Below are 22,104 nucleotides of genomic sequence, written 5' to 3' on the forward strand. Positions count from 1 at the left end.
GTGCCGCCACACATGGCCAATTTTTTTTTTTTTTTTAATTTTTGGGAGATGAGGTCTCTGTGTTGCTCAGGCTGGTCTCAGTAAACTCCTGGGACCAAAAATAATCCTCCCACCTCAGCCTCTCAAAAGTGTTGAGATTACAGGCGTGAGATTACATGCCCAGCCTTGGCTTTGATTTTTTTTTTTTTTGGAGAGGGAGTCCCATTTCTGCTGCCAAGGCTGGAGTGCAGTGGTGCAATCTCGGCTCACTGCAATCTCCGCCTCCCAGGTTCAAGTGATTCTCCTGCCTCGGCCTCCCAAGTAGCTGGGATTACAGGCGCATACCACCATGGCTGGCTAATTTTTGTATTTTTAGTAGAGACAGGGTTTCACCATGTTGGTCAGGCTGGTCTCCTGACCTCATGATCCGCCCACCTTGGCCTCCCAAAGTGTTGAGATTGCAGGCATGGGCCACCACGTCTGGCCTAGTTTTTTTCTTTTTTCTTTTTTTTTTTAAAGGCAATTGAAACAAAATTCAAACTCCTCTCCTTGCACTGTTTAAGACCTTACCCCAATCTGGTTCTTGCCAGAATTTCCCAATGTTTCTAACCACCACCGCCCCTGACCACCAACTGTGCTCCCTTCAGACATACTGGCCTTATCCCAAGCTCATTTAGACTGGAATATTCTTTCTTCAGGTTCTTCATTGGCCACCGATCTAAAAACATCACCAACTCCAACCCTACTTTGGAACTCTATCCTATGACTCCATGTTGTCTTTCTGAATACTTACTACCACTTGAAATCCTATACTTATTCTAAAAAGGCATATTATTAATTCTATATTATATCCCCAGTGTTAGAACTGTACTTGGCACATAGTAAGACCCTCAAATATTTGTTGACTAAGTTAACAAGTAAATGAATGAATGTATGAGTTAACTTCTTGATAGCCCAAAGGAGGGAAATGACTTCGGATTTTCAGTCAATATCAGGTTAAAAACCTGTACACTTAGTACTGAAAACACGCACCTTTACTCATCACCTAGTACACGTTCCAGTCTTCCCCAAACAGAAAAGCAGGTACCAAACAGCCAGAGGTAACCCAAGCTAACAGATTTTGATCACCACTTTGACAACTGGAACACAATGAAGCTTCAGGTAGAGAAGTTTGTAGTTCAAGTGTCTTCATACTGATACATACCTACCTGTATTTTACTCAGTACTAAAGGAACTTAATGCCCCTTAAAAAAAATAAAAGATTTTCAACTAAAAGGCCAATTAGTCCGGGCACAGTGGCTCACGCCTATAATCCCATCACTTTGGGAGGCCGAGGTGGGCAGATCACCTGAGGTTGGGAGTTCAAGACCAGCCTGACCAACATGGAGAAACCCCATCTTTACTAAAAAAAAAAAAAAAATAATTAGCTGGGCTTGGTGGCGCATGCCTATAATCCCAGCTACTAGGGAGTCTGAGACAGAAGAATCACTTGAACCCAGGAGGCGTTAAGTTGCAGTAAGCCAAGATCGTGCCACTACGCTGCTCCAGCCTGGGCAACAAGAGTGAAATTCCCCCTCCAAAAAAAAAAAAAAAAAAACATAAAGGCCAATTAAAGAGATCTGATTCAAATCCTCTGCCTTACCACCTAAACTACAGAGAATGACATCAAAAGAGATGTTTTATTTATCTATCTTATCTATCTGAGAAGGAGTTTTGTACTTCTATCTATCTATCTATCTATCTATCTATCTATCTATCTATCTGGGAAGGAGTCTTGCACTTGTTGCCCAGGCTGGAGTGCAATGGCACAATCTCAGCTCACAGAAAACCTCCACCTCCGGGGTTCAAGGGATCCTCCTGCCTCAGCCTACTAAGTAGCTGAAATTACAGGCATATGCCACCACGCCCAGCTAATTTTGTATTTTTAGTAGAGACAAGGTTTCACCATGTTGGCCAGGCTGGTCTCAAACTCCTGACCTCTGGTGATCCACCCGCCTCAGCCTCCCAAAGTGCTGGAGTTACAGGTGTGAGCCACCGTACCTGGCAAAAGGGATGTTTTAAAACCACCTTGTTGGTCGGGCACAGTGTCTCATGCCTGTAATCCCAGCACTTTGGGAGGTCAAGGTGGGTGGACTGCTTGAGTCCAGAAGTTCAAGGCCAGCCTGGGCAACATGGAGAAACCCTCTCTCTACTAAAAATACAAAAAAATTAGCTGGGTGTGTTGGTGCACACCTGTAGTTCCAGGCACTTGGGAGGCTGACGTGAGGAAATCACCTGAGCTCAGGAGACAGAGGCTGTAGTGAGCCAAGAACATGCCACTGCACTCCATCCAGCCTCAGCAACCAGAGACCATGTGAAAAAATTAAAGTAAATAAAAGCACGTTGTCTGGAACATGGTAGATGCTATTTTGGTGATTCTTAATTTGCTGACTAGAGGCTACCAAGCTCTTCAGAGGTTAAGTGACTTGTCCAGTCATCTAGAAAGCTGACATTTTCTCAGAGCCAAGAATAAATATGTAATCTGGCTGCCAATCTTCAATAAAAAGGGCAGTGTATACAGGCATATAGATGAGAAATAAGAGATCAGACTCTTGGAAATGAGGGACAAATACAAATTTAGGGATAAACACAGGTGACAGTGAAAACTACTTAGACATAAAAATGTAATCTGTATGGGTTTTTTTTTTCTTTTTTTAAAATGGAGTCTCACTCTGCCGCCTAGGCTGGAGTACAGTGGCTCAGTCTTGACTCACTGCGACCTCTGCCTCCCAGGTTCAAGTGATTCTCATGCCTCAGCCTCCCGTGTAGCTGGGATTACAGGAACACGCCACCACGCCTGGCTAATTTTTTGTTTTTAGTAGAGACAGGGTTTCACCATGTTGGTCAGGCTGGTCTTAAACTCCTGACCTCAGGTGATCTGCCTGCCTCAGCCTCCCAAAGTGCTGGGATTACAGGCGTGAGCCACCATGCCCAGTCCAATCTGAGTTTTACAGGCTCAAGAACGAATATATAACTTAAACATCTTAATATAACTTATAAATCCAATAAATAACTCTGGCTCCTGGTCCAGAAATGAGTTACAAGTCTGATAAGAGGGCAAACTAAAAAGCCATTCTCCAGGGATGTTCAATGGTAATCAGGCAGAAGGCTTCCTAGGCCTCCAATCCTACTGCCAACGACAACCTCTTAGCCTTCCTTAATGTCTTTGAAAGTCCCCTGCACTATCAATAACCTTTCTTCTCCATATCCACAAGAATTGTTCCTAGGACACAAAATAGTATTGCCAGAGACTGGAGGTGACCAAAATTGATGTGGTCTGTAGCCAAATCACTTCTAGGTACCGCTAATTACAAAAATTCACTGCCTTCACTATTGCAAGTATGTGCTGTACTCACACCTATATACAAAATCTTTGGATCAGCTGTGTGCTGCTCCACTAGGCAATCCCAGTGTCCCCAGAATGTTCTAACTCATTAATATGAGATGGCTAACATTTCATAAGAAGTGACTATATATATGTGTCACATGTTCTCATTTGACTCTCCCAACAGTTGTACAGCATAACGATTATAAACAAAGCCCTAGATGGTTCCAATGTCTGGTTCAGTTCCTTGAGCCATTTGATCTCAAGAATAGTAACTTAAGGCCAGGCATGGTGGCTCACACCCGTAATCCCGGCACTCTGAAAGGCCGAGTGGGAGGATCATTTGAGATCAGGAGTTCGAGACCAGCCTGGCCAACATGGTGAAACCCCGCCTCTCCTAAAAACAGAAAAATTAGCTGGGTGTGGTGGTGCATCCCTGTAGTTCCAGCTACTCAGGACGCTGAGGCAGAATTGCTTGAACCCAGGAGGAGGTTGCAGTGAGCCAAGATCACACCACTGCACTACTGCCTGGGTGATACAAGACTCCATATCAAAAACAAAACAAAAAAAACCATAGTCACTTAACCAACAACCTCAACTCCCACATTTACAAAATAGGTTTAGAAATAGCTAATGTTGGCCAGGTGTGGTGGCTCACGACTGTAATCCCAGTACTTTGGGAGGCCAAGGCAGGCGGATGACGAGGTCAGGAGATCCAGACGATCCTGGCTAACACGGTGAAACCCCGTCTCTACTAAAAATAACAAAAAATTAGCCAGGCGAGGTGGCGGGCACCTGTAGTCCCAGCTACTCGGGAGGCTGAGGCAGGAGAATGGTGTGAACCCGGGAGGCAGAGCTTGCTGTGAGCTGAGATCGTGCCACTGCACTCCAGCCTGGGCAACAGAGCAAGACTCTGTCTCAAAAAAAAAAAAAAAAAATAGCTAATGTTGGCCAGGGATGTTGACTCACACCCATAATCCCAGCACTGTGGGAGGCTGAGGCAAGTGGATCACCTGAGGTCAGGAGTTCAAGACCAGTCTGGCCAACATGGTGAAATCCTGTCTTTACTAAAAATACAAAAATTAGCTGGATGTGGTGGCGGGCACTTGTAATCCCATCTACTCAAGAGGCTGAGGAAGGAAAATCACTTGAACCCAGGAGGCAGAGGTTGCAGTGAGCCGAGATCACGCCATTGCACTCCCACCTGGGCAACAAGAGCAAGACTCCATCTTAAAAAAAAAAAAGAAATAGCTAACGCATGTGAGTTGCTATGAAGACTAATATAATTGTGTTGGTTGCCGGACACGGTGGCTCACGCCTGTAATCCCAGCACTTTGGGAGGCTGAGGTGGGCGGATCACCTGAGGTCAGGAGTTCGAGACCAGCCTGACCAACATGATGAAACCCCACCTCGCACTCCAGCCTGGCGACAGAGCGAGACTGTCTCAAAAAAAAAAAAAAAAAAAAAATTGTGTTGGCTACACTAATATAAATTTAGTTTGTTGTATTATTTAATTTATTGTAGTTAGCTATTATCCTCATTTTATAGGTAACAAAACAGAGACAGTGTTCGTGATATGTCCAAGATCACACAGCCAAGAAGAGGTAGAGCCAGGATTCAAATTCAGGAAATCTCCTGTAGTCCCAGCTACTTGGGAGCCCAAGGTAGGAAGATCACTTGAACTATGTGTTCAAGTGTAGCCTAGGCAACATAGTGAGACCCTCTCAAAAAAACAAAACAAAAAACAAAAAAAAGCCAGGCGTGGTGGCAGGTGCCTGTGGTCCCAGCTACTCAGGAGGCTGAGGCAGGAGAATGGCAGGAACCTGGGGGGCAGAGCTTGCAGTGAGTGGAGATCACGCCACTGCACTACAGCCTGGGTGACACTCAAAAAATAAAAAAACCTTAAAAACCCAATTAAAGAGACAACAGTCACTCTTGTCTATACCAAGTCAGTTTACTTTTTTTTGTTGTTTTTATGTTTTCCTTAGACGGGGTTTCACTCTGTTGCCCAGGCTGGAGTGCAGCGGCATGATGTTAGCTCAATGCAAACTCCATCTCCCAGGTTCAAGAGATCCTCCAGCCTCAGCTGGACTACAGGCACTACTGGTACGTACCACCACGGCCGACTAATTTTTTTTTTTTGTAGAGATGAAGTTTACCCATGTATACCAGGCTGGTCTTAACTCCTGAACTCAAGGGACCCGACCACCTCGGCCTCCAGAAGCGCTAAGATTACAGACCTGAGCCATGACACCTGCCCCAAGTCGGTATTAAAAGCAAACCATTTCTCCAGAAAAAAGTTTTAACTACCTGGGACTACTGCCACATTCTCTCCTTCCTTACCTACCACTTGCCTATCAATAATTATTCACATAAACTAGCTCACTGAGGTAGGTCCTGCCTCCCAGACAATAAATCCCTCAAGGTCAGCCCAAAGCCTGCCTCAGCTAGCTGAGCAAGGCTTTCTTAATTTATTTGAGACAGGGTCTTGCTCTGTCACACAGGCTGACGTGCAGTGGCGTGATCATAACCTCCACCTCCTGAGTTCAAGCAATCCTCTCTTGCTTCAGCCTCCCAAGTGGCTAGGACTACAGGTGCATGCCACCACAGCTGGCCTTTTTTTTTTTTTGTAGAGACAAGATCCCACTGTATTGCCGAAGCTGGTCTCAAACTCCTGGCCTCTAGCAATCCTCCTGCCTCAGCTTCCCAACGCACTGGGAATTACAGGTGTCAGCTACCACACCTGGACACATTTGAAGCACTACAGATACATGATATGATTTAAATCTAGACATGAAACCCAGATTTAAGAATTATTTTCTAGAAAACTATAGACTTTTACTCTTTATGACCATTTGAAGGTACCTATAGATTTTAAAATTCAGTTTTCCATATGTACATAGTATACTAGGTCCATAAATCTAGTAAATCTGTTTTCATTATGACCTCATCCATCCCATGATGTCCACCTATTTAGCTTAATAGGACAAAATGCCTGGAGGATCAACCAATAGTCTGTGCACAGATTGTGGCAGAATTTAAGTGATGGGTTTGACTAGAACAGTAGCCTACCTGGATAGGCTGACCCCCTCAGTGATAGTCCCACTACCTCGATTACAAAAGATGGTCTCAAGTCCACCACACACAGAATTTAAAACAAGGTCCAAACCTCAGAAGAGGGCAGGGTGACAAGGCTAAAAGCCTCTAGGTGGTCTTGTTCCAGGAATAAGCCAACTAAAACTTCTCCAACGAAGGCCAAGTTGTAGAGGTGATAGGTGGAGAAGTTGAATAATCTGAAGATAGAGAGCCCATTTTTCCAAAACACACATTCAATGTCTGTCCTCCCATTCACTCAACCCAACTTTCCCCAAATTATAGAACTTCAAATCAGCAATCCACAAACCAAAGAAGCAGGCTATAGGATTAACACAGGTGACATAATTAAAATAAAAGAGGGGAGGGAGATTTTAAAACAATCTGCAAGAGAAAAATGACAAATGATTTGGCTTTGTAGCTCCTTCTGGCTTGAGCAGTTAGGAGCCTGAGGGCTGAGGCAGCAGGACCTAAAGATGACAAGCAGGCAGAGCGCTCATCTGGACCAGGTCACTTTCAAGACCTGGGACTGTGACAGAGAACATCACCACGGGCCCTGAGAGCACATTTAGCTGTTTTTTGCAGGAACCAAGGGATTGAGACAGTGGCAGAACCCTCACTGGAGAAAAGGAAGATGACAGAAAGCCACATTGACAAAGAAAAATTGCAAATACGCAGGCCACAATCATAACCCTACCATCAACCCTCCATTTTCCAGGGTAATAACCAAAGGTAGGCTTATTAGCTTGGCCCTCAGACCACCCCATCACCACGCAGAAAACAAGAAACTTATCAAAATCCTCCTCCCATTCTTTCCCAGTCCTGCAAAGAAATAAAAAGGAGCAGCTAAGCACCTGAAAGCAAAGCAGTGAGCAGAAAGAGAAGCAAGGCAAAGAGCCATGGCCCCCAGTACTCCCTGAGATTACCCCAGTTAGCATCCACAAATAAGAACTCACAGTCATATAAGATTGAATGTTTTTGCACGATGGCAAGAGGGAAAAGGACATCTAGGGCAAGAGCCTCTGTCACAGGCAAGTTCACATGAAGCCAGTAAAGGAGGCGTAAGACAACCCACCTGACCTCCACTTGACTGACACGTACACCTCCCCAAAGTCGCCTTGCCCCAGTAGGCTCCCAAACCCAGTCTTTAAAGCCCCTTTTCCCAAAGGAGCAGTATGTTCTCCCATTATCATCCCACTCAACCAGTCTTCCGTTTACCCAGCATTAAGCCCAAGCCTCCATCTTGTCCCTGGTTGGAAATGTCATATTTTTTGCCCAGGTCCTCAATCCCCAGCCCTAGAATAAAAGCATAAAAAGAGTCCTCAATTCCCCACCCAACCCTAGCATCCCTACTTGGTTATGCTTGCACCCCACCCCTTCCCAGATTCTATACCTTCAAATATAAACCCAGAGAGAGGACATCTGAAAATCTTAACAGATAGGGATAGGGGAAGGAGTCTCCAGTTACTATAATGGCAGGGGTTGGCAGGACACAGGATACTCCATGGTAACAGCTCAACAGGCAAAATACAACCAGAATGCCCCATATCTGCTTCAAGTTTTCTCTGCCCTTCCTTCTTCCAACCATAGGGCAGTATCAGGCAATGCCATTACCCCCACTCCACTACTGGTTCCTCTCTGGGTTCCAGCCCCAGCACTCATTTGAGCCTACTGCCTAAAGGATCCACTAGCCTGTAAATACCACAGCAGCCCACTCCCCACTTCCTGAGAGGCCAAACCCCAAAACCATCCCATTGGAACACAGGTTATTCCTGAACTAGAAAAAAGTGAGGGAAAATGATCAAGCACAGGCAGAGGAAAATGGGCATTATTTACTGCATTTTGGTGTGACTAACTCAAGTTGAGGGCTGAGGACCAGGCCGCCTGCTCTGGACTCCAGTCTGAAAGATGGCAGGCTAGCAGGACGACGATAAGCTAAATCCTTCTGGGCCACAGGGCAATCCTTCTAATTCTCACATTCAAACCCCTTTCCTCACCAGTCCTGGGTTCTCTGACTGCCTTCCCTTTAGCCATCATGTATTCCTGGATGTCAAATTGGCTGCTTTGACACTGAATGCAATCAAGACAATGACAACCAGGTTTCCAAACTGCAAATTGCCCCAAGTTTTATTTGTAGTCCATACAAAAGGGAAAAAAAAATAAGGTTTTCTAACACCACCTACTTGGGGAGATGGGGAAGTGGGACTGTGCCGCTCACCATCAGCTAGAACATTAGTGGTCAGCAGGGACTTGGATACATGCCAACTGACTGTCCCAACAAGAACTCAGTCTCAACAGTCTACAGAGGGACAGTCAGGGTACCCTGGACTGCTGGCACAGCTTGGCGCATAGGAAATGGTTAAGCTAACCCTTTCCTGGCCTCCTTCCCATCTAAAAAGAAAAAGGCGCCGGCGACCTCAGCTGCAGGTTGCTTCCCCATCCAGACGACCTTAAATATCGCGCACAAAAATAAAAAGGAGCCAGGAAAAAAAATAAAAACATAAAAGAAATTCCCATTCTGGGGAGACGGGAGGCAGGGTAGAGGGAAAACCGCAGATCTAGAGCCAGTAGCAAGATTTGCTGCTGAGGCGAAGGAACAACGTAGGTTACTGCCGAACACTCAAAAGGATCATCTCCTGGGGAAGGCCCACATGGTAGAGGGGATGAAAAACCACAACCAGGAAAGGTATGGGCCAGAGTAGTTATAAGCTGGATCTGTAACCCTACCCACCTCTTTTCTCCCTCCCGCCCTGTGGTACCCCATCCCAGGATGGCCCTACATGCGGCGCTGGTAGCCAGAGTGCATCTGAGCCGCCCGCAGGTAATCATTATAGGAGCCCGAATAGCGTGCGTAATCGGAATGGGCATCGGGCAGGCGACGGTAATCCAGCGAGGACTTTGTCGGCGAGCGGCGGAACGAAAGCTGCGACTCTGATAAACGGCGGTAATCAGAGAGCTCGGCTAAACGCCGGTCGGAACCATACCTAGTCGAGAGAAGAAGACAGTTGGTGAATGAGACAATTGAGGGGAGGACTCCAGGTGGGCACTGGGGAGATGCCAATGGGGAAAGGGAGGGTGTGATCACACTGGTCTCCAAAAGATTGATTTCCTTTAGTCAGAAGGCTCATCACCCTATCCAGGCCAAAAAAATCAAGCCTGGCTTCAACTCAGTGGGAAACCAAACCCTCCACTGAAGTCCTCCCCTCTGAACTGGCCAAGGTGGATTTTGGTCTACATTCCCACACCACAGCAAACTATCTCCACCCCTGGGCCCTGCAGAGAAAGACCTTGGTTGTTTATCAACAGAACGGCGGATGAAAGCAAGGTCCCCAACTTCCCAGAGTGGACGCACCTCATAAACTTGCCTTTAGCCAGTGAGTGCCAAAGGGACTACTCTTTAACCCCCATCCCTGCCAAAGCCAGGACAACCACGTAATAGGCTTAAGGATCCTTGAGACAGTGGGAAAGGATATGGGCCACAGTCCTGCAGGCAGTAGCTCCAATGACACTTGGGCTAGCCTAGACAGGTGACAGTGTGCCTGGTCTGACTAGCAGGTACCACCCCAGGCTGAGCACTATGCTCCACCTGAACCCTGGTGACCAGAGAAGTTCACTGACACTGCTCCCCTCGGCCTCTGGACATCCCACAGAAATAGAGAAGAGAAGACCGAGGGAGGGGCCGATGCCTCCAGTTTCCCTCCCATGCCAACCTCAGCCCCTTGCCCTAAGCCCCAGCTGGGGGCAGAGGCGGGGGGGCATACAGTACCTTTTCGACATGGCGACAGCCTTTTTGTAGGGATCGTCGTAGCTGGCCCGGGGTGGGGAGAGGCGGGTACGCTCATAGGGCGGCGGGGTGCTGTTGGCGTTGGCAACGGCCCCCTGGGACATGGACAGGTAGGCTGCAGACGGCTGACCTGCCCCATCGTAGGCATTGCCTGGCTGACCGCGGTAGGAGGCAGCAGCCTGGGGATGCTGCTGGGCAGCATAGGAAGCAGCCAATGAGGCTGACGACTGAGTGCGGTAAGGAGCTGCCAGGGTGGCAGAAGGTTGGGCCCCGTAGGCTGCTGCGGCACCATAGGAGCCAGTGGCCGCAGCAGCCGACTGAGCCCCATAGGAGCCTGAGAGGCCCATTGATGCTTGGGCCCCATAACTATTCAGCTGGGTCTGGACAACCGGCTGGGCCCCGTAAGAGCCAGCCATTGGGGTAGTGGCTTGTGCGGCATAGGCTGCTGGCTGGCTGGCATAGGCAGCAGCTGTGGCTGGCTGCGCCACATAGGCAGCAGGTTGGGAAGAGTAGGAAGCAGCCTGCTGTGCAGCATATGGGGCAGACTGGGCATTGTAAGAGGCCGAGGGCTGGGCATTGTAAGAAGCTGCCTGGGCTCCATAAGCTAGTGAGGAGGCTGCAGACTGGGCCCCATAGGAGGCTGCCTGAGCCCCGTAGGAGCCTAAGGAGGAAGCTGCTCCCTGGGTGTTGTAGGAAGCAGCAGCTGCACGAACCCCATAGGAAGAGGCAGCCTGGGCGCCGTAAGAGGATGGCTGGTTACCATAGGAGGCAAGGGAGGAACCCTGAGCCCCATAGGAGTTGAGCGAAGAAGCCGCAGCTGCCTGACCCCCATAGGAGGAAAGGGCCGAGGCCGAGGGCTGGGCTCCACCATAGGGGCCGAGTGAAGAAGCTGCAGCAGACTGGGAGCTAGGACTAGCCAGCTGGCCCCTGTATGGGGCCCCAAGGGAGACAGAGGGCTGAGCGCGGTAAGAGGCTGCCTGGGCTGTCATGGGCTGAGTCCGATAGCCAACACCCAAAGAGGCAGAAGGCTGGGCCCTGTAGGCAGCTCCCAGTGACACTGATGGCTGGGCCCGGTAGGTAGCTGGCTGGGCCGTCAGAGGAGCCACATAAGAGGCTCGGGGAGGTGAACGGCGCAGAGGGCTGCGGTCGCGACCAAAGAAGGGTGGTGTGGGCTGACGGGCTTGCCCATCAAAGCCACCAGTGCTGTTGCCAAAAGCCTGCTGGTAGTCGAAGGTGGCAGAGAAGCCACCAGTTCCAGGGAAGGCCGTATCCCCAGCCCCTGGTTTCTTGGTCTTGTCCCCAGACTGGACAGCCAGGCCAGGCCCCTTCTTCTGACCCTTGGTGGAGAGTTCCACGTTGATGCGCTTGCCCTTCACTTCTTTGCCGTTGAGCTGCGCGATTGCGGCTTTGGCATCTGCTTCCTTCTCCATGTGAACAAACGCGTAGTCTGATAAAGCAGCAGACAGAGGGTTAGCAATTAGGGGGGCAGGGCATGCTACCTGATGAGTCCCAAATTGGACACACAACAGCACCCAGCTGTTGCCAGCTACCTCCACAGCCTCCAAACCCTCTCCAGGAGTGTGTCATAAAATGTAGCTCCCACATAACAAAGCTTCTGACTGTCCCAAGCAGTCATCTTTGCCTACAGCCTTCTTCCCATTCTCCCCTTTACAAACCCTGCCACCTCACCCAACTTCCTGGTGAGAGAAGGAGCAGAGATGAACTGCAACACAGGATAAAAATCTTCACCATCTCCTGTAAGCACAAACCAGCAGAACAAAATGCAGAAAGGGTTCCTAGATCACTCAATTCTTCAGTGTTCTCAACCCAAGCTCACCGAACAGCTTTGAGGCCTAGCTCACTGTTGAAGCCTAACTCTCAAACACTGGAAACGACCACTCACGTTTTGGTATGACCCATCTCTCAGCCCATGTCCAATTAAGGCAAGAGAGTTAGACTGCAATAAGCAAGCAGTTCACAACATTGTTCCAATATGATCTCTCTTGCTTTTTCACAGTACTTCCCAAGTTTTCAAGGCACTCTCAGGTACGGGAGGACCTCAGTTGGGCCTCACAATCCTGTGAGGTAGGCAGGGCAAAGAATCATTATCTCCATTTAACAGATGGACACACATACATGCTCAGAGTTTTTACATGGCTTGCCCCACTCAAAGTGTGTTAGAGTCAGGACCAGAATCACAGCTCTTCCAATGTCCCTTTGCTATACAATCTATCCCTGAGAAGTCAAGGTATAAGGCAGGACCGTGTCATATGACTAAAACTTAAGGCTTAGAAGCAGAGAAGATGGACCCTGTGTAAGCCAACGAGGTATGGGAATAGAAACTAAGCCTAGTGGCTGAGTTTATGCCCAATCCCCCTGTCCCAGACCACATTACATCCTCCACTCTTTCCTCTTTAAGGGACAGAGGTATACCTTACACCTTGGGCTTCTGTTCACAGAGCAGACTGCTTACAGGAAATATCTGGTTTCTCACCTATAAGGCATGAAGCTGCAATTACTGCAGCTAACAGGCTCTGCTAAGCAGGTTAACCCTGCAGCTCTCATGATCTGAGTAAGCTGTGGTAGGGTAGGAGAAGACAGGATGTTGGTCTCAAAGTTATATACTTATCCACCACACAGAAGGATAAAACTTCAGGTAGTGAAAGAGTGGAGAGAAATTCTCAAGTCCACACTCACAAAGCACAACAGCACAGGCAGAATCTGAACGAGAGAAGCCTGCCCCTAGGAAATAGGTTCTGAGCTTAGCTCCATTCTCGACCTGTGGCTACTCTCAGATAGCATCCAAGTACCAGGATGCTATCTGTCATATCAGTTTAAGAAACAAAGAGCTACCTGGATGACAATACTAAGATAAGAAACATTCTTAATAATCTCCAAACAAGGGTCCTCATTTTTAGAAACTTTCGTACTGGGATGCCCATCTAGCTGCTCCTACAGAACAAGTCATTTCCCTGGATTTGAAGACAATGACACAAACCTCAGGATAATGGGAAAAAAATACAATCAATAAGTAGAAGTCAGAAGCGTGGCATAGCACAAAAGTGATCCTTAATTAAGAATTCAATGGTCTCAGTTCCAGATACAGGTATCACTGACTTGTTATCTTAGGAAACTTACCATTTAGGCAGGTGCGGTGGCTCATGAGATCAGGAGTTCAAGACCAGCATGACCAATGTGGTGAAACCCCGTCTCTCCTAAAAATACAAAAATTAGCCAGGTGTGGTGGTGCACACCTATAATCCCAGCTACTTGGGAAGCTGAGGCAGGAGAATCACTTGAACCTGGGAGGTGGAGGTTGCAGCGAGCCGAGATGGCACCACCATACTCCAGCCCGGGTGACACCGCAAGATTCCATTTCAAAAAAAGAAAAAAAGAAAAGAAACTGGCCAAGCACGGTGACTCATGCGTGTAATCCCAACACTTTAGGAAGTCCAGATGGGTGGATCACCTGAGGTCAGGAGTTCAAGACCAGCCTGGCCAACATGGTGAAACCAAGTCTCTACTAAAAATACAAAAATTACCTGGGTGTGGTGGCAGTCACCTGTAATCCCAGCTACTCGGGAGGCTGAGGAAGGAGAACCACTTGAACCCAGGAGAAAGAGGAGGTTGTAGTAAGCCAAGATCATGCTACCGCACTCCAGCCTGGGTGACAAGACCAAAACTCCATCTCAAAAAAAAATAAAAAGAAACTTACCACTTATTTTCTCCGACAAATCTATCCTACCTACCTCAAAGTTAAGAGGTTCAAGAGAAAAGACAAAAGTGCCTTGTAAAACATAAACAGCTACAGAATAAGGAATTATGATTATTCAAACCTAGAAATAACCAGAGGTTTATTTCCCTATAGAATATTATCTTTCATCTCAAGCAAAACACAATGCCGTGCCAACTAGAACCTGGCAGAGATGATAGAAGAACAAAATGAGGCCAGGCACAGTGGCTCACGCCGAATCTCGGCACTTTGGGAAGCCGAGGCAGGCGGACCATCTGAGGTCAGGAGTTCAAGACCAGCCTGACCAACACGGTGAAACTCCGTCTTTACTAAAAATACAAAATTAGCTGGCTGTGGTGGCATGTGCCTGTAATCCCAGCTACTTAGGAGGCTAAGGCAGGAGAATCACTTGAACCCAGGAGGCAGCGGTTACAGTGAGTCAAGATCATGCCACTGCACTCCAGCCTGGGCAAAAAGGGTGAAACTCCATCTCAAAAAGAAAAAAGAATTATCACAACTCTGTCCTCAACACTCCCATGGCCGGAGCCTTATCTACTACTTGGGAAAAACTACGTGTTTCTTTCGGCCTAGCCATAAGGCACTAAAGTTGTCCTGTGATCTCTCATCTCCACTTTGGGTAGAGTAAGCTAAAAAACAAAAAAACTAAAAACTAGCACGTGGCCTAAGAGCCCTTTAAAAGCAGAGGCTGGGCCAGGCATGGTGGCTCCCTCCTGTAATCCTAATACTTTGAGAGACTGAGGTGGAAGGATGGCTTGAGCTCAGGAGGTCAAGGCTACAGTGAGCCATAATCATGCCACTGCACTCTGGCCTGAGCAACAAAGCGAGACCCTATCTCTAAAAGAATGAATAAATATTTAAAATTTTTACATAAAAAATAAAAATAAAAGCAGAGGCTGAGGTAATCCTTGGAAATGGCAAAACCACCTGGAGATGGCAAGCAGAAAGACCCAAAGTGGAGAGGAAGCAGAGTTGCTGGAGCTCATAGGCCTTGTTCGGGGGAGGGGCCTCTAGACATTCTGAGGTAATATTAAGGAACGATTCTAATAGTCCAGATAATTCCATCCACAAATTCCTGACACTAGAATAAGACAAAAACTTCCACGGGCTTACAAGAGCATTTGGACATCCCATTGTCTGTTTCCCTCCTTAGGTGGTTTTTATTCAGACCAAGTGGTGAAAATTGAAAACTGAGGTGTCACATGTATAATTCAAATGACTGCCCAGATGAGTTGCATAACTGATCAAAAAATTTAAAAATCCAGGCCGGGCATGGTGGCTCATGCCTGTAATCCCAATACTTTGGGAGGCCTAGGCAGGCAGATCACCTGAGGTTAGGAGTTCGAGACCAGCCTGGCCAACATAGTGAAACCCTGTCTGCACTAAAAATTCAAAAATTAGTCAGGTGTGGTGGCCTGTAGTCCCAGCTACTTGAGAGGCTGAGGCAGGAGAACTGCTTGAACCCAGGAGGCAGAGGCTGCAGTGAGCTGAAATCTCGCCATTGCACTCCAGCCTGGACAACAGAACGAGACTCTGTCTCAAAAAATAATATATAAATAATATAAAAATAAGTACAAAATTTTAAAATCCATCTGATACAATTATAACCAAACTGTATCAGGAAGTTTCTAAGCCTGATATTGGAGGAGAAAGTGTGAACAGGTGGCCCAGCTAACTCAACCACATCCAATAGTGATACGCCCTATCGCAGTAAGCGGCAAAGCACAGACCTAGCTATGTTAAAGATGTCCTGAAACCCAAGTACTCCTAAGACCATTAAAACCAGAGATCTGAAAAATTCCAGGAACCTTGTTGCCTGGAGATCTAATTCAAGGAAACTCTGAAGGAAATCACTGCATTGGGACTATCAAGTAATGTTTTACAGAGATCTCCCAATGGTCTGGTGGCGTCAAAAGTCCTCCAGTACCAAAATTAAATGAATCCAGAAAAATAAGTTCTCCTGTCTTAAGACTAAAAATCTTAAACTTGAGGGCCAGGCACAGTGGCTCACGCCTGTAATCCCAGCACTTTGGGAGGCCAAGGCGGGCGGATCACAAGGTCAGGAAATGGAGACTATCCTGGCTAACACGGTGAAACTCCGTCTCTACTAAAAATACAAAAATTAGCCGGGCGTAGTGGCAGGCGCCTGTAGTCCCAGTGACTCTGTAGTCCCAGCGACTCGGGAGGCTGAGGCAGAAAGGCGTGAACCCAGGAGGCGGAGCTTGCAGTGAGCTGAGGTCTCGCCACTGCATTCCGGCCTGGGCGACAAAGCGAGACTCCATCTCAAAAAAAAAAAGAAAAAATCTTAAACTTGAAACTACAGATTTCTGTATAGGAAGAAGAAACAGTCACTCACAAAAATGAAGAGGAGATATTTTCCTCTTTGGTCTTTCAGATCTCCCCACAAGTCTGTACGCGTTTCCGGAAGCTGTTCATCTCTGAACACCTAATAGGAGGAAACTGTGGAGTGGTTATAATCCACTGTTGCTATTGAGATTTCTGTTCTACAAATCCTATCTAAGCTCCTAGAGTAACCAAGCAACTATGTTGTTTTTTTTGCCAGTGAAAGAAAACAGAGCTGGTTGTCCTGTGCAACACCAAGCTTCTGTGCTTTTCAAAGCCCTGTCAGCCAACACGAGGAGACTCAATCAAATGACCACTCCTAGCACAAGAAATGAATACACTCTTTAGAAAGCCAGTCGCTTCTACTACACTCCCAACTTTCAACCCTCACTCTCCGTCATCACAAATAGATAGAAAAACATCAGTGGAGAACATGATGTTCAAATCTTTCCCACAGTCTCTTACATCGAAGTATATCAGGAGCTCTGTTACACAACAACATAACTGCAAATAGTTGACCACCACTCCGAGTAAGTCAATGCATTTCTGCCAAATGTTTACAAAGGAACAAAATGCACAAAACTCCCTCTAACTCTCACAAGGAGTCAGCCAGGAGTTCTAAAAATTCATGGGCAGTTATGCTCTTCACCCCCACTGTCACTTGGTGCTGGGTCCCAAGCAAATTCAGGCAAATTTTTGGCATTCTCTACCACCCGAAAGCAAGCAAGGAGCTTGAGTTCCAGGGAGACTGTCCCTTCAGATGTTTGACTCTAGACTCTCAATCTAGTAGCCACCCTACCTAACAACCACAAAAGAAACTTGGTAAGTCAATTAAACACAAAACTCTCATAAATGAGACTCATATACCCCATCCTTTTGCTGGACAAGTACCCAATCTGAGACCCTCCCCGACTCTTTTACTCTAAACAAAAGCAAAAATCCATGCACCATACAGCCTGCCTCAGAGCACCCAGCAGGAAAGCCCGATTCCGGATAGTCGTGGACGTGTATAACCTGAGTTGAGGAAAATAGAATGCAGTATTAATGCAGAACAAGGACTTGTTCCTAGAAGTGGACACTATGACCCTTTATATTTCCCCCACTTAAAGGACTAGGAATGGCCCCAAAGATGTGCCTTTCCAGGACATCAAATGAAATATCTTGGTGGGATACATAAGCACTTGCACCTACATTTATTTCCTATTCCTGAAACTTCTCACACAGGGTATGAGCAGGTATGAACCCACCAGGAGTAGGGCATCAGATACTCCCAGGCTGCATCCTCCAAGATGACAGGGCAAAGTTAGCTCTGATCTGTTCCAAAGTGGAGCAGAGGCTGGCCACATACACAAGGGCTGTCCTACCAAACCTTGCCAATGTAAAAGACCTTAAGGAATAAAAACTCAAGCTATGAAAAAGTCAACTGGGTCCCTAGTCAGGCTTAAATTATGGTGACACACTTTTCTCGAAGAAAAGGCAATAGGGATCTGCCCTGAGGATTAGACTACTCAAGCAATGACTACTACTGATTCAGTAAATCGTGTTTAGCCACTGTTTAATGAAGACCTCTCACAGACCCCTCCCCAGGACCCCCTCAGCCAGAATATGCCCCCTTGCAAAGTCACCAAGCTTATGAAAGAAAGACACTGCCCTAGGGCACTGGCTTGGCACGTAAAGACTACGCAGAAGGGGCCTTCATAAAACAAACTTTCTTGCACATGCAAAAGGCTGGGGTTTCCAACTGACAAACGTAAAATCGAGCCCAAAGAAAAATCCCAGGTTTGAGGGAGGAGGAAAGCACAGAGCTGCCACGCCTAACCTACCTAATATTGAAAGGCCAAGTGATTCGGAAGGGGCCCCTCTCGTACCCACGTGTAATTGTGCCCGTGAGTAGACCCATGCCAGACAAGACTAACAGACCCCAGCCCGAGAAACGTCCAAGGGCCCCGTTACCTTCCGCTTGAGCACATTCATCGGGAGGGAACAGGAGGGCGGCCTTGGGGGCGTCAGCCCCCACCTTTTCCCTCTTCCCTTGCTCTGACCGACGTCTGGAGAGGAAGTGGGGAAGTGGAGAAATCTTCCCCGCTTCATGATCCGGCTTGTGCCCGTCACTTCCCAATTTCCGCTGGGTGCCAGGCCCAGGAGACCAGGAGAAGGCGCGCCCCCGGTACACTCGCAAGGCTCTCAGGCGCGTCCCCGGCCCCGTAGCTGGGCTCGCAGTGGCCGCCGCACCCACCCAGAGCCGCTTCCTCCTACTTGGTGGACGGTTCCTGGACCGCAGGGGAGGAGGGTGGCTCTACCCAACGCGCCCCCAACACCTCCGGCCTGCTCCCGCGCACTTCCCAACCCCTCCCAACCGCGCAGTGACCGACCCCCGGGTAAGGGGCGTGGCTAACAGGCAGAGTGCCCCGAGCGCGCCCCCGCCCCCGAGCGCGCCTCCGCGTTACCTTTCACCACGTCACACTCGATGACGCGTCCGCGGCGCTCGAAGAGGCTGCGCAGTTCCTGGCTCGTGCATGCAGCCGACACATTGCCCACGAAAATCTTCCAAGTATTAAGAGGCCTTGGGCGCGACATCTCCACCACGAGCGCGCGCCCCGGCCGCAGCTCGTGGCCGTGCAGGGCTTCGATGGCGCGCAGCGCGCCCGCGTTCTCGCGCATGTGCACGAAGGCGAACTGTTTCATGACGGCGCAGCTCATGACCGTGCCGTAGGGCGCAAAGAGGGCTGCCAGCTCCTCCGGAGTCGTATCCGCCCCGTCGACGTTGCCCACGAATATCTTCATTTTGTCGCCGCAGCCGCCTTCCCGGAGAGCCCGGACGTCTCCTCCAGCGATAGGAAAGACGTCCGAACGAGCGGCAGTCCTCCCCAGGAATGGCTGGCGACCGAGAACCCCGCCGCGCAGGCGCCCTAGCCTAGCCAATGGGGACCTGCATCCCGCGCGTCCAGCGACCAATCAGAAACGCTGAGGGAAGATGCACTCACGCACAGCCAATCCCAGAGGACCTAGAGCCCGCTCGTTAGCTGAGGGGGTGGGAAAGGGACGACCAACCGCCACAGCCCGTGGTGGGGGGGAGGGTTGGGAGGGAAAGGGAGGGCTGAAGAGAGGAGAACGCGCGCGAGCGGCCCCGGCGGCAAAGAGGCCTAGTCTGTGAGGCGGCCTCTGGCCCGGGTGGGGCTGGGACCGGCGGGCTCCTAGGAAAAACTTTGTTCAATTGGAAGTCAGGGCTCCTCCCATTCTGGAAGCCCTGTCCAAACCCGCGCCTGGAGGTGGCCGCGTGAGTGTACAGGGGAAGGCAGGGCCTGGCGGGAGAAACCAAGACAGGCGCCTTGAGTCGGCAAACGGCTCCCGGGACTGTGCTGGGCACCGCGAAGGGGACCTGAGGCAGGCCCCGGAGAAGCCCTCATGCCATTAATTCATTCTTTGGAAACATTCCCTGGGGTTGCTGAGGTCCTAGCAGACGGTGAAAAATCAAAGGCCTCTGCCCTGATGGAATTCCCAATCAAGAAATAATGGAATGACGCTACTGTATGCTTGAAGGTTTTCACAATAAACAGTTTAATAAATGAGAAAACCAATTCTGGAAGAAGCAAAAGTTGAGCCTTATTTAAAAAAATTTTAGTCCGGGAGTGGTGGCTCACGCCTGTAATTCCAGCATTTTGGGAGGCCAATGTAGGCCAATCCCCTGAGGTCAGGAGTTCAGGACCTGGCCAACACGGTGAAACCCCCTCTCTACTAAACATACAAAATTAGCCAGGTGTGGTGGCGCATGCGTGTAATCCCAGCTACTTGGGAGGCTGAGGCAGGAGAATCGCTTGAACCCGGGAGGCAGAGCTTGCAGTGAGCTGAGATCAGGCCACTGCACCCCAGCCTGGGCGACACAATGAGACTCCGTCTCAAAAATTTTTTTAAACAGTTTTGAATATGTAAATAAGATTGTTGCGTGGCAGACATACATCAAAAACATAGACGTGACAAACTCAGGGAAATATTTGCTTGCGTGTTCAGTTAATAGCACCTACCATGTGGACACCACCAAGAATATAGCACTGAACAACGAAAACAAAAATGACAGAAATCCCAACCTTCTTGGATCTTATGGTGGGGAGAGACAGACAAGAAATAAGTAAAACATAAGCGTGTTAGATGGTGATGAGGACTTGGAGTAATTAAGGGAACTAAGCCATCCTCTGAGGGAAGATCATGCCAGCCAGAAAGTACAAGTCAAAGAGTGCTGGGGCAGAAGCAAATCTGGCTGGTTCAAGGAAGAGTCAAGAGCCAGTATGGCCCAGGCGCAGTGGTTCACACCTGTAATCCCAGCACTTTGGGAGACCAAGGCAGGCGGATCACCTGAGGTCAGGAGTTCGAGACCAGCCTGACCAACATGGCAAAACCCTGTCTCTACTGAAACTACAAAACATTAGCTTTGCACAGTGGCAGTATCATAGCCAATGAGGTTTATCCGAGGTGCGATTATTGCTAATTGAAAACAAAACGTAAGCTGTGAGTGATGACTGGCACCTGTCCCAGCTGCTCAGGAGGCTGAGGCACTAGAATCACTTGAACCTGGGAGGTGGAGGTTGCAGTGGGCTGAGATCACACCACTGCACTCCATCCTGGGCGACAAAGCAGGACTCCATCTCAAAAAAAAGAAAAAAAAAAAGCCCAATATGACCAGAGCCTGGAACAGAGAGCAGAATAGGGGAGTGGGAGTTGTGTAGCACAAGGCCATTGAAATGGCATGTGCTTGGGCCAGGCGAGTGGCTCATGCCTGTAATTCCAGCACTTTGGGGGGCCGAGGCGGGCAGATCACGAGGTCAGGAGATCGAGACCATCCTGGCTAACACGGTGAAACCCCATCTCTACTAAAAACACACACAAAAAAATTAGCCGGGCATGGTGGCGGGTGCCTGTAGTCCCAGCTACTTAGGAGGCTGAGGCAGGAGAATGGCGTGAACCCTGGAGGCGGAGCTTGCAGTGAGCCGAGACTGCACCACGGCACTCCAGCCTGGGTGACAGAGCGAGACTCTGTCCAAAAAAAAAAAAAAAAAGGAAAAGAAAGAAAAGGGGGCAGTACGCTGGTATCTCCCGAAATCTAAACTGCTAGTAGTATTCCCAGAACAGGAAAACAGCAAACTCCTAGCTACCCAGTAAGCATAGCCATTGTATTTATTTATTTATTTATTCATTCATTTATTTATTTTTGAGACAGAGTTTCACTCTTGTCACCCTGGCTGTAGTGCAGCTCTCGGCTCACTGCAGCCTCTGCCTCCTGGGTTCAAGCGATTTTCCCAGCCTCAGCCTCCAGAGTAGCTGCAACTACAGGCGTGCACACCACCACGCCCGGCTAATTTTTGCATTTTTAGTAGGGGTTTCACCATGTTGGCCAGGCTGGTCCTGAACTCCTGACCTCATGATTCGCCTGTCTCGGCTTCCTAAAGTGCTGGGATTACAGGTGGGAGTCACCCCCGCCCGATGCATGGGGTCTCACCTTAACACAGTGAGACCCATAGGTGCTTTTGATTTTTCTAGTAGCCACATTTTAAAAGGTGAAAAGAAACAGGTAAAACTAATTTTAGGCTGGGTGTGGTGGCTCATGCCTGTAATCCCAGCACTTTGGGAGGCTAAGGCAGGGAGATGGCTTCAGCCCAGGAGGTTGGGGCCAGCCTGGACAACATGACAAAAACCCATCTCCAAAAAAATTTAAAAATTTAGCTGGCAGCCAGGTGGGGTGGCTCACGCCTGTAATTCCAGCACTTTGAGAGGCCAAAGTGGGCGGATTGCCTGAGG

General features: G+C 48.7%; 2 protein-coding genes and 1 pseudogene across 3 annotated transcripts in view; 2 read left to right on the forward strand and 1 right to left on the reverse strand.

The window, feature by feature from the left end:
• LOC111533669 (pyruvate carboxylase, mitochondrial-like) overlaps positions 1-22,104 on the forward strand; it is a 1,148,173-nt gene that overhangs the window by 320,950 nt on the left and 805,119 nt on the right. The window lies entirely within an intron of this gene.
• LOC111522219 (RNA-binding protein 14) lies at positions 8,537-19,375 on the reverse strand. Of its 2 annotated transcripts, none has more exons than XM_023186062.3 (3): positions 18,762-19,375; positions 10,203-11,667; positions 8,537-9,420 (listed from the first exon to the last, which is right to left on the reverse strand). In XM_023186062.3, exons 1-3 carry the CDS (start codon positions 19,096-19,098, stop codon positions 9,213-9,215), a joined length of 2,010 nt encoding a protein of 669 aa, XP_023041830.1. In that variant the 5' UTR covers positions 19,099-19,375; the 3' UTR covers positions 8,537-9,212. The 2 variants fall into 2 exon arrangements, with proteins under 2 accessions (XP_023041830.1, XP_023041831.1); XM_023186063.3 differs by lacking the exon at positions 18,762-19,375 and adding an exon at positions 18,268-18,703.
• LOC111522504 lies at positions 20,737-20,819 on the forward strand (annotated as a pseudogene).

Source organism: Piliocolobus tephrosceles, chromosome 13 (genome assembly GCF_002776525.5).
Source record: "Piliocolobus tephrosceles isolate RC106 chromosome 13, ASM277652v3, whole genome shotgun sequence".
NCBI classification, from domain to species: Eukaryota; Metazoa; Chordata; class Mammalia; order Primates; family Cercopithecidae; genus Piliocolobus; species Piliocolobus tephrosceles.